The 17097-nt window shown below is 40.8% G+C and overlaps 1 protein-coding gene across 1 annotated transcript in view; it reads left to right on the forward strand.

The window, feature by feature from the left end:
- Positions 1-17097, forward strand: part of USH2A (usherin) — a 386243-nt gene that overhangs the window by 351073 nt on the left and 18073 nt on the right. The window contains exons 61-63 of the mRNA XM_086744172.1: positions 6344-6571; positions 7399-8915; positions 9513-9834. Of these exons, the coding sequence (XP_086600298.1) occupies positions 6344-6571; positions 7399-8915; positions 9513-9834 (2067 nt within the window). The remainder of the gene's footprint in view (positions 1-6343; positions 6572-7398; positions 8916-9512; positions 9835-17097) is intronic.

Consider the following 17097-nt stretch of genomic DNA (forward strand, 5'->3'; position numbering starts at 1 on the left):
CAGCAGCTCCCCAGGTGTGCCAGTAAAGAAAACTCTCTTCTGTGAAAATAGGCACCAGCTCCACTAGACAGATTCAGCTGCATGTAGTTCACAGTTCCTTACATGCTCTGCCAGAAGGGAGGAAAATGAATTGCAATGTGATATTTAGATATCAAGTATTAATTGTTGTATGCAGAACATTTTAAACTTAGATTACTGCTGTTTCTAAAGATTTCTCCCTGGTGTAGTCAACAAGCCCATGTAGGACTATTCACATGGGAAATGATTCAGTTATGTGCTGAGTGAAACAGGCTGTGCAAATTAGGGTTGTGTTACCTGAAAAAGCTGCTACTGTGATACTGTTAGGAAAGGACGAGAGGATGGAGTCACAGATGAGAGGCAAGTAGTGTTCTCTGATGTTGATGGCAAAACTACCATTTGTGTTAAAAATAGATTACAAGAACATTCTTGAAGTTGACAAAAAAAAAAAAAATTAAGTTTGCTGGGAATCTCAAGGAAATAATATTTTCTGATCATGTAATCAAAGCTTATGTTTTAATAAAGAAGACATTTCCTAAATTTTATGTGCATTATTTTGTAATTTGAATCTACTCTAGTGTATTTTTAAAATATTTTTTCCTATATTTATTTATAAAAAAGCAAGCTTAAATATAATGAATGCCTGAATATAATTTCCTAGCCACTGTAGAAGAAAAGACTGCATTGATCCAGCCAAGGGCTGGGAAAGGAAAAGTGCCTTTTGATCTCAACCAAAGACAATTTGGGAGAATATTCACTGGGCAAAAATGTTTCAAAATTATTGTAGGTTTAATAAGATGTTTGTTTTTACAAACTTTAAAATGTTATTGAAATGTTTATTTAGTTTTCTTTCAAAACGTTTGTTTTTTTCATATGCCATGAAAATTATCACCAATGTGGTACATGTTACTGGTATTGAAGGGTAATATCAATTAATATAAGATGATGATTTTAAGTTAAAAATATATACTGAAAGGCAATTTTAAAATTCTAAAATTAAATGCAAAGTTGTTAAAATGTGAAAATTTAAAAGTGAAATTTACCAAAAAAAATTAATGAAAAAATCTAAAATTATTTTTTATACAAATAAGGAGGAAAATAAATAGTGCAACATCAATTTCTGGTAAAAATGGAAATTCTGGTCACCTCTAGGCAAGATAATTTCTGGCAAAATGAATAGGACTTCGGTTTCTATTTGTGTAACCTTTGAGATTTTTTAGTACTACCACGGGAATAATTTATATTCCAGTCCACACTGTTACAGGAAGGGACTATAGATTACTTGTGTATCTGTAAGTTATATCTTTGTAACTTTGAGCATAAGGCTTTGGGAATAGAGTAGATTTTTTAAAATTAAAAAGACTTCGTGTGCATGATATAAGCCTGAGAGGGAAGGCAACCCAAAGGACAAGTTAGGAATTGCGTATGAGTATGAACTCAGTGCAATTTTTAGAGTGAAGGCAGAGGCTTCACTCTACCCAGAAGTAGGCTGGGAAACAAGAGTGAACATGAGAGTCAAGGTGGAAGCTCCCCCAGTGCTTTGCAGAAAATGGCAAAGAATCTGGATTGTATGGGAACTCGGTAAGAGGATTATGACAAAGGTGAGAATAAACTGAGTATCTTAGTAAAATCCCAAGCATTCCCCATCACTTCTGTCACTTGCAGAGGAATTGGTTTGACTTCTTTGATGGAGAATTTGAAAAGCGTCATTGGAGGATGGTCAGATTAACGTTCTGACTGCCAGGAGACCACAGCTTTCTCCTCCTTTATCCAGGGAGAGTTCAGCATCTCTGCCTCTGCAGACAAGGGAGTGTCATACTGAATTACCCTCCCATCATATATATCTGGGGATTATGAAAGAACAAGTTTAGATCCTTGTACCACTACCACCATTAGCAATGTGGTAGTGTCTGATGCCGCTGAGTTAAGTTAGAGACTCACAGAAAGAATGAGCTAGCTTGTAAATCAAGTGTCAAAGATAACTGCCAAATAGTTTACTGTACGAAGAGAAGATAAGGGAGAGAGAAGAAACCAGAACCTAATCTTAACATGACTGGTGACTTGCCGAGTTTTGGTGAATACCCCTGAAGAAGGCACAGATAAAGCTGACTGTTGGGCAGCTCTTCAGAGGCTCAGTGATCTTCTGGTGTGTCTGTCACATTTTGAACTCATGCCCTGAGACTTGGGCAACTGAGTAAGGTGGCCTGCCTTGAAAAAAAGGAAAAGCCCAGAGTGACACCTCCGGAAAGTACTGCTTCATCAGATCAATAGATTCAAAGATGACTAGGTTGTGTAGTTGTATGCAGTTTAAACATTTGTGCAGGGAGTCCACCCGTGCACACTATTATTGACAGCTACAGATCAATGCTAATTTTTGATCATTTTCAACCTACAAAGACCTCTTGACCCTGTTGCCACCTTGGGGGAACTTCAAGTAGTCAAAAGCAATCACAGTAGGCAGCATAAAATCATCAGACCCTTGAAGGCTGCGCAGCCTTGCCCGTGCCCAGGAGGAGGACTGAGACATAGTGAGGAAGGCAGGCACCTTGCATTACGGATGCCGCTGCCTTTGAACGGTGTGAAAGACTATGCTAATTTGTTTCCAGACTTTAAGTGACTTCTGTGCTCATGAATTAAAAAATAAACAAACAAAAAAGGCAATCTGAAGCAAATCTTGACGGATCCATTATTCATGATTCATGTTCACTCGTTTTATGTTTTGAAAAATGTGTTAAAACAAGGTTTTATTTTAAATAACTTTTATCCTAATTTACAGTTAGAAGAGTGGAATTAACCGAGGAGCATATTTGTTGCTGTTAAGAGCTTGTGCTGCCACTGGCAGCGTGTGAAGAGTTTAACACAGCAAAAGCAAAGGTGCGGTCCTGCCTGGAGCAGCGCTGGTGCTGCCAGGGCTACGCAAGGGAAGGGGACGGGGCTGCCAAGAGCAAGGGCTGCAGTACGGGGGGCCAGATCAGACTGGCTCGTCACAGCTTGCCTCAGATGTCCATTTCTATAGTGTTTGCTTTAAAAGGATGTGCCTTATAGAAGTGTGAGAGTGCACACACTTAAATGTTTGCTGGATTATTCTTGACTTAATGACTAAATGAGTGGGAATGCTTCATAGTAGGAGACAGAGAAAGGAGGGCATGGGATTGTAGTTCATCGAATTTCATGGTCAGTCAGTCTACAAACATCTTAATGTTCGTATTAAAATTTTGTTTGGTTGGTTTGCTTTTAATGGTAAATGAAATCTGGCCTGTTAGCAGTGTGTAAACATGGGATGTATGAGTTTATGGCTTTGCAGACAAAGACTGGGAGAATATTCCAGGCAGTGGTTTTGCTCCTGCGCCTGTTTAAGGCCGTGTCATTGTCTGCTGAAGCCAAAGGTTACGGTGCTATCCTTTGCAAGGTGTATTTTACTAGTTATATTTGACCATTCCAGCAGGACAGTATTTCTAGGCTGAAAATGTCACGGGAGGACATTAAGTAATTCTTAAAATGAATCCCTGAGACTGCCATCCGTCCTCTTTTCAGCATCGGCCTTTGAACTGAGTAAATTCACTAATGGCAATGGCAGCAGTGCAGGGGGAGAAAATGTGGCTCCATATTCTGGGAGTATGTCCCCTGAGCTTACTTCAAACCCAAACAAAACAAACATACATGTAAACCGTTTGCTCTTCAAGAAGCATCTGTGGGAGCCAGGGATAAAAGTCATCCCTGGAAGGAATGGTTTAACAGTCTCCAGAGAACATGATGAACTGCAGGCAAGGAAATCCTTCGATCCTTGTTTCATTTCAAAGTGTGGTGAGGATTGTAAATAATTAAATCTTGGGGTTTAGTGGGAAAACGGTAGAGGGTGATAAAAAATATGCTGGGTTTCTATTGAAAAAAAAAAAAAAGAAATCAAATATTTTGTGGCATTGCTGTCACAAAAGTCCACCCTGATGATGCAGCTGATTAGAAAGCAGAGCCATTGCTTTTTGTATGGTGTTTGTAATAATGTGTTTGTACCTTCGGCGAGCCTCTGTGTAGCAGTTCAGGGACAGTAATTTAATGTTGTGTGCTCCTTTCCTCCCATCTCCACTCCCGAACCATGGAATGTAAATTTTAGGCTTTTAAAAGTTCTGTTTTGAAAACCTAATAGATAACTGTCCTCATAAAAACTATTAATACAGACCACATCCAATTGTAAAGCTAATTTTAATCATGTTTTGTGCCAACATAATTTCTGATGCCAGATTTTTATGCTAAGCATGAACTTCAATTTGAGCTCTGTTCTTTAACCTGCAGTTCATAATTTTGCATTCGGCTGTATAGGTTTTTGGCTATGGCAGTTTGAACGCTTCCACTTTCAAGGATCTAAGCCATAAATGTTTATTAAAAGAATCTATAATGAAATCAGTTTTGTTATTTTTTTAATGGCTGCCTTGAGTATGTTGGATGACTGAATGCACGTTGTTAATCATTAAGTACTCATGTTACAAAAAGTGTTTGATAGTATTGCCATCTAGGGGCTGAATGAAATTCTCCATGCTGAAATAAACTGTAATTGAACAGGTGCTACTATTGACAATATACATATGTTTTTGCTTTATAGCCCACATGCTTTCCATGTTTCTTATGACAAAAGATATCTCTAAATGTCCCACAGCAGCCAGAGCTTTTTTATATATAATCTGTTGGAGGTGATTGCTATTTGCATTTGAGCTTGTGCGTTTTTGGCAATGATGACTAGGAATTCCGAACAAAGAATTATACTTTTTTGCATTATTAATCTTGCTAGTGTTTGCCCTGTTTAACAGAAAAAGGAATCATTTATCAGAAAAGTATGTTTATAATCTGTACTTGTGGCATCTTCGGATTTAATATTCATAATGGTCATTCAAATACTGTGCTATATTTATCTAAAAGACTAACTCATTGTTGTGAGGAAATAACTATTTAAATATTTATGATCTAACTTTTAATATTTAAAAAAAAGAAATTAATATTTCTTTAAAATTTGTTTCCGAGTCTGATAGCTTAACAAATGTTTAAATATTAAACGATTGGAAGTGTTAGCATTTAACAACTTAATATGACTTACTGAAACAGGGAAATTGACTTCAGCTGTTTTGCCACACGAAGGAAACAGAATTCCTGCAATCCCATTTTTGATAGCTATATAATTAATGCAAAAATGCAGCTAAAAATAAGATTAAATATATCGGTGACCAGCAGATCCCCTTTCTTTCTTGCCCCTCTGATGAGGTGAATCTGAACAATTTCCTACTGAAACACGTTACTCCTGTTCTTTGTTAGCCACCATATCTTTCGTGGCTGTTCAAAATACTACAGCTGTATCGCCTTCCTGCCTAGATCTGGATTTGAGCTGAGGTTTACTTTGCCTCATATCCAAGTGGTTTCAGGTCTGTCTCAGAAGCTGTTTGGGCTGAGCAGGATAAAGCCATGAGCTGCGTTGCCAGTGGCTGCTTCTGGCCATGGCTGATGTCCGTCTGTCTGCATCCAGCCTCATGCCCCTGTGCTGGGCTGTGGTCTGGCATGGTGGCAGGTCAGCCCCAGCCCTTTCAGCCCTAGCAGAGCCCGGTGAGATTCACAGGCAGCCGTGCTCCTCCTAGCCTCTCTCCATCAGTGCGAGATGAGGGTCCGGCGCCCGGGAGGGTCTAGCCCGCCTGCCTGTGTCCCTGTCAGCAGTATGGCTGCTTCTTCCAACCTGGAGAAAGGCATTCATCTTACCCTGTGAATTTATCTTAAGAGGCATCTTTACGAAGCAGGAACATAGAAACCAGTTTATTCTCTCCGTCTCTTGCATCCTCCCTGCTTTTAAGGGGTTTGTTTTCAGTAAGAAAATGAAAATGTGCTCTTGGAAACACTACAGATTACAATGCTGTGAGCAGGTAGACCAGGACAGCATGCCTATTGAATGTCACATCTACACACAAAATGTGCAAGGACTTTGTGGAGGCAGGCACTGCTCATATACCATGGGTTTTTAACACGTGCTTGAGTCCTTCACAATACCAGGCACTCTCATCCTCACTGATCAAAGCTCCAACACATGCTGAATGAAACATAAAAGTTGTTTATTAGCTGAGGTTGGGACTATGCAGGACTCCCTATGAGTCGCTCCAAGGGCTCACTGTAGTGACAGTTTCTTTTTGAGGTTCAGCTATGGAAACCTAACAAAAAATCCTGGTAATGAGATGGGGTATTCTGCAAAGCGGTCAGAAGTGACCCAGAGCCGAGACCTCATTTTCCAAGTGACATAAACCACAGATGCTGATTACTTTTTTAACTAACTCAAACATCTGTATTCTTGCTTCAGGGAACAAAGCATCAGGCTCATTTATTTGGATTGAAACCTTTCACAACGTATCATATTCATGTCATAGCTGTAAACAATGCTGGACAGGTGTCAAGCCCCTGGACATCTGTGCGCACGTTGGAAGCTTCACCCAGTGGCCTCAGCAACTTCACTGTAGAGAAGAAAGAAAATGGCAGGGCTCTGCTGCTACAATGGTCAGAGCCCTCCCAACCCAATGGTGTGATTAAGGTAATGTTTATCTTGACACTTGGTCAAAAAAAGAGAAGAGAAATGTTGAATATCAAATTAAAACATTTTTGCTGAAAAGGACTCAATCAAATACATTATACTTTAAAATAAGACAGAAGTCCTGTGTAAGCAGAAGGCATTCTGTGAGCACTCTCTGCTTGTGGTTATATTAAAATAAGTATTAACATTACTGTGCTACCCCATGACTGTAAATGTTCATTTGCAGTGAACCAAATTGTTCATTTGATGTATAGAAACCTGTGCTTATAATCTTATCTGGTTTACATTAGACATTGCCAAACTGTGTTTCTAGAAAACCAGGGTTTGGCAGAATGTTGTTCTGAAATTCGGGACTTCTTTTAACTCAATGGTTTCGAATGATTGTAAATCTTTACCTGCAAGGTTTGCAACTAGAGGAGTTTATTTGGACTTTTTTTTTCTTAAGTGGTTTTCTCTAGAGTTAGTCCGTGGGAAGCTTTGTGCTAGCCTGTGAGAGTCTTAAAATGAAACTTGATAGCAAAAAAATATAATGAAAACTGTCACTAAGTGATGTATTACTGCATCCAGAATAAAAAAAAAACCATGAAAATTGGATCAAAACGTTCCTTTTGTATCAATGATCTGTTTGTGTGATGAGACTAGTAAGAAAGTAAGTTTCTGAATCATTGGTTAATAATCCTTATCCTGTTACAAAGATTAAGGTATCTCATCTACTGGTTATTGACAAAAAAAAATTTGATTTATACTTTTTTTTTTTTAATCCTGGCTTCCATCCTTTCCTCCCTCCCTGCCTTTTTTTTCTTTCTCTTTCTTTCTTTCTTCCTCAGACCTACAATATTTTCAGCGATGACAACCTGGAGTACAGTGGTTTATCTCGCCAGTTCCTCTTCAGGCGCCTTGAGCCGTACACTCTTTACACCCTTGTCCTGGAAGCCTGCAATGTAGCAGGCTGCACTCGTTCTCAACCCCAGTTGGTCCGAACAGATGAAGCACCCCCAATGTCTCAGATGGCACCTGTAATCCAGGCGGTGAATGCTACCAATGTTGAACTGAGCTGGTTGCAGCCAATTAATCCAAATGGAAAAATAATTCGCTATGAAGTTATTCACAGATGCACAAAAGAAAATGCTGCAGGGTACAGAGCAACAACAGAAGATGAGAAAATTGTTTTCACAGAATATAACACTGAAAGCAATACATTTGTATATAATGATAAAGGTTTACAGCCATGGACAAGGTACGAATATAAAATACGCACCTGGAATGCAGCTGGCTACACTGACAGCTCCTGGACAGTGGCAAGGACTAGTCAAACTGCCCCAAAAGGCCTGGCTGCCCCCAGGTTATCCTTGGTGTCAGTTAACCCCCATAAACTGCTCATCTCGTGGGCCTCCCCAGCACAATCCAATGGTATTCTTCAGTCATACAGGCTGCTGAAAAATGATGTTCTCTATCCTTTCAGCTTCGATGCTGCGACTTTCAACTACACGGATGAAGATTTACTGCCCTATTCAATGTACAGTTATGCGGTAGTTGCCTGTACAATGGGAGGCTGCTCTACCAGTGAACCAGCTGCAATACAGACGCTGGAAGCAGCTCCTGCCTTAGTGGATCCACCATCTCTGCAGGCTGTCAGTGCTACTCAAATTAATGCATCTTGGGCACCTCCTCAAATACAAAATGGAGATATCACCAATTACATATTGAAATTAAACAATGAAGAGTATTATCCTGGCAAAAGTTTGCAAATGTTGGTTTCTCATCTACAGCCTTACACGCAGTATGATTTTGCATTGGTTGCTTGTACTGCGGGGGGCTGCACATCTAGCATATCCCAGTCAGTGATGACCATGGAGGCTCCACCATTAAATATGGAAGCTCCTAGGTTGCTTGTCATGGGCTCAGAGTCAATTGAAATCACATGGAACCTTCCAGCTAACCCTAATGGTAAAATCACAAGCTACGAGCTAAGGAGGGATGGTGTTCTTGTTTACTCAGGTCTGGAAACTCGATATCTTGATTTCACCCTAATGCCAGGCATGGAGTACAGCTACACCGTCACTGCAAATAACAGTCAAGGGAGTGTGACCAGCCCACCAGCTCAGATAAAAACCAACCCTTCTGCTCCGTCTGGGATGTTGCCTCCTAGGTTGCAGGCATGGTCCTCAAAGGAGATTTTGGTGGCCTGGGATCCTCCTATCAAAGTAAATGGTGACATTAGAAACTACACAATCTCAATCCACAAGCCTGCTGAAACAAAAAAGAAAACTATTAACTTTAATGCATCTCATGCTTCCTTTGTGAGACGGTCGTACATAGTGGCAGAGCTACAACCCTACAGTAGGTAAGTCTGTAAGACCTCATTTGTCGAATGAATGCTGCAAGGTGATTCAGTGGGCTGGCAGATAGCTTAACGATCTTTTTTAAACAGAAAGTCAGACCCATGGGGTTTTGTTTTCTAAAAAACGTGATAAAATCAGGATTTTAAAAATTTATAGTAATGCCAGCTATATATCATCTTGGAGAAGTGCACAGGGTTGACTTAGATGGTAATTAATACAAGAAGTAATTCAGTACTCTGCTGTAGACTCCAAAACCTGCAGTCTTGTACTTGTGTATCTTTTGCAAGATGTCTGCATTCAAGCATAAATAGGGCTTTAGTTGACAAAGTTCAGGGTGGGGAGACCAAAGACCTGTTAGCTAGCCCATTCACAGTGTAGCACCACAAATCAAAACACCAACAAATCAAAACCCAGAAGACAATCAAGGCACAGCATATAATCTGTGTTTTCATACAAATTGTTTTCTTAGTAAAATATGCAAAAGACCAAGAGAAATTTAGAAACCCACCCCCATGCATACTTGATTCACATCTCATGCACAGTCTATATTTGTGTTTGCAGTGTGTTAATCACTTCGTTCCTGATTTGTCTTCCCAAAGGTATGAAGTACAGCTCCAAGCTTGCACAGAGCTGGGTTGTGCCTCCAGTGAGTGGGCTTCAGTACAGACGCTGGAGTCGCCCCCAGCAGCGCAGCCTGCCCCTCTTATAGAAATACAGACTAGAGCCGGGGGCTTCCAGTCGACTTCTTCCATCCTATGGACTGGCCCACAGCAGCCAAATGGGAAGATTTTATATTATGAACTTTACAGAAGGCGAACGACTCAAGCCCACGTAAATTTAGATCTTGCACTTGTTTACAATGGTTCTTCAACTTCCTTCAAAGATGACGAGTTGCTGCCTTACACAGACTATGAATATCAGGTGGGAACTGAAGTCATTTAGCAGCTCTGATTATGATTTCCATACACTTTGAGAACCTTGCTTTACACTTACAACAAACATCTCACTTCTAATGTTAATAGTATTGTGATACCTGAATGATTATGATAATGTAGTTTAAATAGTTGAGAAGCTGAAAATAATTTTACACAAGCAATACATTCATTCAGCAGTCATTTTTACTCAACTTAATCATAAGTGCCTGTGTTTCTTGTATGTTAAATATTTGTATACCCTCCAGAGCTTTTGCAAGGCTCTACTGTTACGTGAGTAGTGTGAAATTCTAGTTCTTGAAAAGTAACTTCATTTCATTAGTTCTTCTTTCTTTTTCCATTCTCCCTCAATCTATTCTGAATTCATTTTCACTTTATCATCTTAAGGTACTTTACATCAAGAACAACTGAGATTGCTTTCTCTTTAAATTAGATGTTAGGATCACAAGCAGTTCCCATGGGTAGTTCAAAAGTTAATTTGCTGTTGATGGTTGTTGTTACTTCTCATGCACATAGCTATTTTTACTATTGCTTTTTTCTTATGAGGCTAAGATAAAGCAAGAAGACCACTTCTGCTATTCTTTCACCTGTAATTGTTTTCTATGTCAAAGTTACAAGTTTTAGCATAATTTTTTTTATCATACAGTACTATTGATAATCATAGAGTCACAGAATCATAGAATGGTTAGAGTTGGAAGGGACCTTCAAAGGTCATCTAGTCCAACCCCCCTGCAAGGATCTATTGCCCCCGAATAGGTCAGGTTGCTCAGAGCCTCATCCAACATGGCCTTGAACGTTTCCAGGGATGGGGCTTCCACCACCTCTCTGGGCAACCTGTTCCAGTGTTCTACAACTCGCATTGTAAAAAATTTTTTCCTAATATCCAATCTAAATCTACCTCCCTCTATTTTAAAACCATTACTCCTTGTCCTATCGCAACAGGCCCTGCTGAACAGCCTCTCCCCATCTTTCTTGTAGGCCCCTTTGAGGTACTGGAAGACCGCTATCAGGTCTCCCCGGAGCCTGCTCTTCTCCAGGCTGAACAGCCCCAACTGTCTCAGCCTGTCCTCATAGGAGAGGTGCTCCAGCCCTTTCATCATCTTCGTGGCCCTCCTCTGGACCTTCTCTAACTGGTCCATGTCCTTCTTATGTTGGGGGCTCCAGAACTGGACATAGTACTCCAGGTGGGGTCTCACCAGGGCAGAGTAGAGGGGGAGAATCACCTCCCTCGACCTGCTGGCCACATTTCTCTTGATGCAACCCAGGATGTGGTTGGCCTTCTGGGCCGTAAGGGTGCATTGCCGGCTCATGTTGAGCTTCTCATCCACCAGTACTCCCAAGTCCTTCTCCTCAGGGCTGCTCTCAATCCATTCCCCGCCCAGCCTGTGTTTGTGCCTGGGATTGCCATGACCCAGGTGCAGGACCTTGCACTTGGCCTGGTTGAACTTCATGAGGTTTGCATGGGCCCACCTCTCCAGCCTGTCAAGGTCCCTCTGGATGGCATCCCTCCCTTCCAGCGTGTCGATGGCACCACACAACTTGGTGTCGTCGGCGAACTTGCTGAGGGTGCACTCTATCCCACTGTCCATGTCGCCGACAAAGATGTTGAACAGGGCCAAGCCCAACATGGACCCCTGAGGGACGCCACTTGTGACCAGTCTCCACATGGACATTGAGCCATGAACCACCACTCTCTGAGTGCGGCCATCCAGCCAACTCCTTATCCACCGAGTGGTCCATCCATCAAACCCATGTCTCTCTAGTTTAGAGAGAAGGATGTCATGCAGGACAGTGTCAAAAGCTTTGCACAAGTCCAGGTAGATGATATCCGTTGCTCGTCCCTTGTCCACCGATGCTGTCACCCATCAAATAGTTTGGATTGGAAAGGACTTTTAGAGGTCATCTAGTCCAACCCCCCTGCAAGGAACAGGGACATCTCCAACCAGATCAGGCTACTCAGAGCCCTGTCCAACCTGGCCTTGAATGTGTCCATGGATGGGGCAGTTCCAGTACTTGATTTCAGCCTATGAACTAAGAACCATCTGAAATCTTTCCCAAATTTTTATACGAGTTAGTGGAGTTTAGACCCTCACCGAAAAAAACAACTTTAAATTTGTTGTTTCTAAAAGTAAGTGGTTGTAGTAACATAGCAGGATGAGGTTGATTTTTTAATATGATGTTGTCTATGAATAGGCACACTCCTTTGCCACTGAACAGGATACCAGTAACTAAGGTTCAGTCTGAACCTCTTTTGCTTGAACTTATAACTGTTTTGTCTTGTCCTCTCCCACCACGTACCATTGTGAGGAACCTGGACCCACCTTCTTCTTAGCCTGTGGGCAGGTGCTGGGGGACTGCAATCAAGGCCCTCCAAAGCCATCTCTTGCCCAGGCTGAACAAGCTCCAGTCCCATAGCTTCTCCTCACAGGCCAAATTCTGCAACCTTCTGATTACCCTGGTGGCCTTCTGCTGAACTCACTCCAATTTGTCAATATCTTTCTTGTTTTCAGAGGCCAGAATAGAACAAATGCTAAGTAAAGGCATGTTATCACTTCCTTTCATTGTCTGAATATGCTACTCTTAAACAGCTCAAGATGCTGTTGACCATCTTTGCTGCCACGAGTACACTGCTGGCTCATGTTCAGCTTTCTGTCTCCTAAGACCCCTATGTCCTTTCCAGCAGCTGGTCAGTCCCTACCCTGTAATGCTGCAAGCAGTTATTCCTCCCCAGGTGCAAGACTTGACATTTGTCCTTGTTGAAATTCATAAAGTTCCTGATGACCCATTCCTCTAGGCCTTTCTGAATGGCAGACCTGCCCTTGAACATATTGACTGGTCCTCTCCAGTATGATGTCATCTGCAAACTTGATGAGAGTGCACTTTATAGATCAGGTTCGTTGGTAGCTGTGTGCCACTGCTACTGTTGTGTTCTTTTGGGTAGCCAGAAACCATAAATAATTAAGTCTAAAAAGTTGCTTAATCACATTAGCAGTACAGTCCATCCAGCTGCTGTATGTACATGTATTGTAGACTCAGAGAGTCATGTAGGCTGGAAGGGACATCCAGAAGGCATCTAGCCTAACTCCCTGCTTGAAGCAGGTCCAGATAGAGCTGGCTGCTCAGTGCTGTTCCCAGTAGAGTTTTGGATCAAGTTCTCCATCCTTGAATCTCCAAGGATGGAGAGTGTACAGCCTGTGTGGGCACCCTATGCCAATTTCTGATGGCATACCTCTTATTTTGTTGTGTATCTAATTCCCTTGTTTCAACTTATGTCCCTTGCTGCTTGCTCCATTATTGTCAGACTGTGGGGGACTGGTGGGAAGAGTGCAGTGGCTTTCTTCATAAATCTAATTTGAGTAAGAAAAGGATTTTGAAGAAACAATTGTAAAACTATTGAAAAGAGGACCTAGGATGCTACTAGAAAAGTGTAGTTACTGCAGTATTCACAAAGTCTTTCTTTTCTACTTGAGAAGCACAAACTTTTTTTTTTCCTTTTGATGTTTCTGGATTGGCAGCGTGTCTGCAACGTAACAGCCAGTGTGAAAAGTGCATCTGTTAGCTTTGTGCTGAAGGACCTGTGAGCTGACTGCTTCTTATTGCTGTTTGCAGGTCCATGTTACTTGATTTCCTTCAGTTACCTAATGACGTCTTCTCAGAACTTAGCAGTACAGGAGATGCTGCAATGATACTTTTCAAAGTAAAAATGATAAGTACTCAAAGCCTGAAAATTTATTGCACTTTAAAGATATGAGCATATATTTTCCAGTTGTCACTTCTCTTGTGACCAAAGCTGATAAACATTTGCTGGAAAGAGCATGCTTTAGGGTGAAGTGTTTGTGGTCCAAGTCCTACTGTGTACAAATCCTTTTATGCCTGTGTAGGGCCCATCTGTAGGCCCACAGCAACCTGAAGTCTGCTCTCCATTTACTGTACTTTCCTTGTAGCAGAACTGTTGCTAGAGCAGATCTCTTTACTGTTTTGGACAGAATGCAAACTCAGGTGCAGATGGGGCTGGGTAGGCAGCAAGCATTGTAGCAGACCCAAGCCCTACTTATTAGTTAGGAATCTGTTGATACCACAGAGACTTGTTTGAGCCAAAGTTTTTAATCATCTATTCGGGATGAATAACAAAGGAAGTCTCTTGACTGGATTCCTGTAGTTTACTGACTTGTATTCAAGACTTAGCTTTTTATCTTGGTTTTACTCCGTAAGCAGGCTGAGCTGTTGACTGGGACTTTAAATCATTTTCTGTTTGTTTTTTTTTTTTTTTTTTCACTGGTGGACATATATTCCACTGCAAGAGGTTTCTGCATGCACATGTTTGTCTTCTGCTTATGCCACTTGCAGCAGTCCTCTGGGATCTATTCTGAGCCCCTCCATTGTTGACAATTTATATCTTGCTGGTGAGACGAGTTATTCATAAGTATAGGTCTTGGCTTCTGCTATTATGCTGATGAAACCTAGATTTATATTTCACTTAAACTGGATATTGATTCTGCTGTCTCTGCATTTGAGGCTTGTTTGCTGCACATAAAACTTTAAATGCAACTGAATTTCCTCCAGCAGAATGCAGATAAAATCAAAGTGCTGTGATGGGACTCTCTAGCATTTTTGGAGGTATTGAGACTTAGTTCAATGAACCCTGACAGCTTCTTTGGATCTGAAGTCAGGATTTTGGAGTTGTTGTTTTGGTTTGGTTTGGGGTTTGGTTTTTGTTTTTGGGTTGTTTTTTTTTGTTTTGGTTTTTTTTTTTTTTTGCATTTGCTGGAAACTTCAGCTGAATATTTAGGGCTTGTAAGACTAAATGCAAAAGTTATACTTTCAAAAATTATGAAGTGACTTTAAAAGCTCATACTGGTCAAAAGGACTGTGCCACCTAAATGCTTAGATCACTGTCATTCAAGGAGGTATTTTTATTCTTTAAGAGCCTAGATCTGCATAAGCATAGTAGCACCTGATAGGTTTTGATGAGTTTTTAAGAGACATTCAGATGCCTACTATCCCCTATTTGGAAATAATTACTTAGATCTTTGAAATTCACTCTATCAGTCTATTTTTATATTTAGATATATGCATTTTCTAGAGCATCTACCTTTTTAGGTATTTCTTGGAATGCTGCCTGAGGTCCTCAGCTGTCTTAAAGAGATGTAATTGCATGATTTCCTAAAAAAACCCCCCTGATTTAAACAAACTCATGAGGCCTAATGAGTTTGCAAGTGTAATCTTTTGATTCCTGGAATATTTTGGAAACAGAGTGTGTAGGCCCATCTCAGGAGTTATTGAGAATGGTGTGCAATGTTACCATATAACAACCAATATAGTCAGACCTGTTTTTGTCAGCTGAGTGAAGGCCTTTTTCGAACAGAGAATTATGACATTTGTTACATTTAGTTATGTTCAGCAAAGCCAGGGTATGGTGCGACTTCCATGCAAGCTCAATGTCACTCTTCCACAATTGCACTTAATTGTGTACTTAAGCCTGGTTCTTTAGATTAATGACTTAATGTCTTCTTGGTTTAGGACACATCCTTATTTCCACTTGGCAAGCATGGAACATATGAAAGATAGAAAAGTAGGATTGTCCCTTTTCAGAAAGTTTTATGGCTCCCTGCAGAGGTTTATTCTCCAGGAGGACTACCTAGTGCATCGAGGCAAGTGGGCCTGCAGTGCTGAAGCTGTCTGCCTCCAACCACTGTGGGAGGCACACCACCCCTCTTGCTTGTGAAGCATGCTTCTCACACTCCAGTTACTGCAGCCAAGCAAAGGGTCTAGGAAGTACCCTGAGATATAGCAGGGGAAATATCTTTTGGGTCCTCAGTCTTGGCCTCTCAATGAGAAAACAAATGATATTCTGACTTTGGAGACAGAAAGAGAAAAACAAATGGGTGCAAAGTCATGAAGATTAAGGAAAGACCAACTACACAGAGTGTAGAATGTGTCAGCCCTCTTGGCCACTTTCAGAGTTGACAAGAATGACACTTGGTTTACCAGCCTATCTGTCAAATTGTTGACTGAGCTCCAGTTTGTGCTGCTTTGTTACTGACAAACAGCTCAGTGACTTCTGCAGCTTAAAATGGGGTGAAACTGGTTTTCTGACTGGCCAATGATGGATAGTCACCCATTTGTAATATCCCTCATATCCAGCTCCTTTTCATTGTTTTAATTCACCGTTTCTTCCCATCTCCCTGACAGAGAGATGTACTACAAAGTAGTGGCATCAAAGAAAATACAGTTCTTTCTCACACTCCCTACTCATTATCCCCTCTTCATTTTGTTTGGAAAAGTGTTTTTTTTTCTTACAAGATTCTTTGTGCTCCCTGCTTCCAAGTAAACAGTTTCTCATACTGTACCTGCATTAGGCTACCGAGCTCAACCTCGGCTTCTGAAAAGTAAAGTAGACATAACTATATTGTTTCACTGATGTAATGGCAATGCCTACTCTAAATACCCTTTTGCTGAACTAGATGCTTCCTTTCCCCTGGGTACACAGTAGGGAGAAGGGCTATTTGAAACCACAGCATGTCTTTTATTAAGCCCCTCTTCAGGCACCATATTTCTGTTGCCAAGATAATTCTAAATTCAAGTGCTTAAACAACGCATTGATGTGACAAACCTTGATTTTTGTTCATTAAACTAAATTTGGATACTAGACTGGATTTGTTGGCTTCCAAAATTGCCAGTGAGACTGTTGCAGCACCACTCGTACAAGACCTTTCTCAGTAAATTTTGATTCTGACATATTCAAAACCACAGCAAGCTATCCTTTAAAAAGACATTAGTGTGAGTACCAGGGGAAAATATACTCCAGGGCTGTAGATGACTTGATATGATTTCCTTGATTGTATCTTTTTATTTATGAGGCATAATTTATGACTGCTGAAAAGCAAACTAAAATGAGTGATGACTAACTACAGCCAAAGTAATAAATCAGAAGCGGAGAAAGAAGTGGTGATTTTGATCGAATCTATTGAATTAGCTGTTGCCCTTAGCCATTACAGGTATTGGAAAGACCTTTTAATATCTGCTTATCTCTCTCATGGGAACTTGGTAACTATTTCATTATATACCCATAGGAAACAAATTATTTAATTTCTACCTTTTAGAGTTAAACCTGGTTACATCTCTCATTAATTACTAGTGTTATACTATGTTATATGAAATGAGCTTCCTTTAGAATTTGGTAATTTTGTTTCAGTCCCAAAGTGTTTATCTGTTGTCTTTCCCTTCCCCAGAATGGGCTTAGTACTTTTAT

This window comes from Chlamydotis macqueenii, chromosome 3 (assembly GCF_036417535.1).
Source record: "Chlamydotis macqueenii isolate bChlMac1 chromosome 3, bChlMac1.mat, whole genome shotgun sequence".
In the NCBI taxonomy this organism is placed as follows: Eukaryota; Metazoa; Chordata; class Aves; order Otidiformes; family Otididae; genus Chlamydotis; species Chlamydotis macqueenii.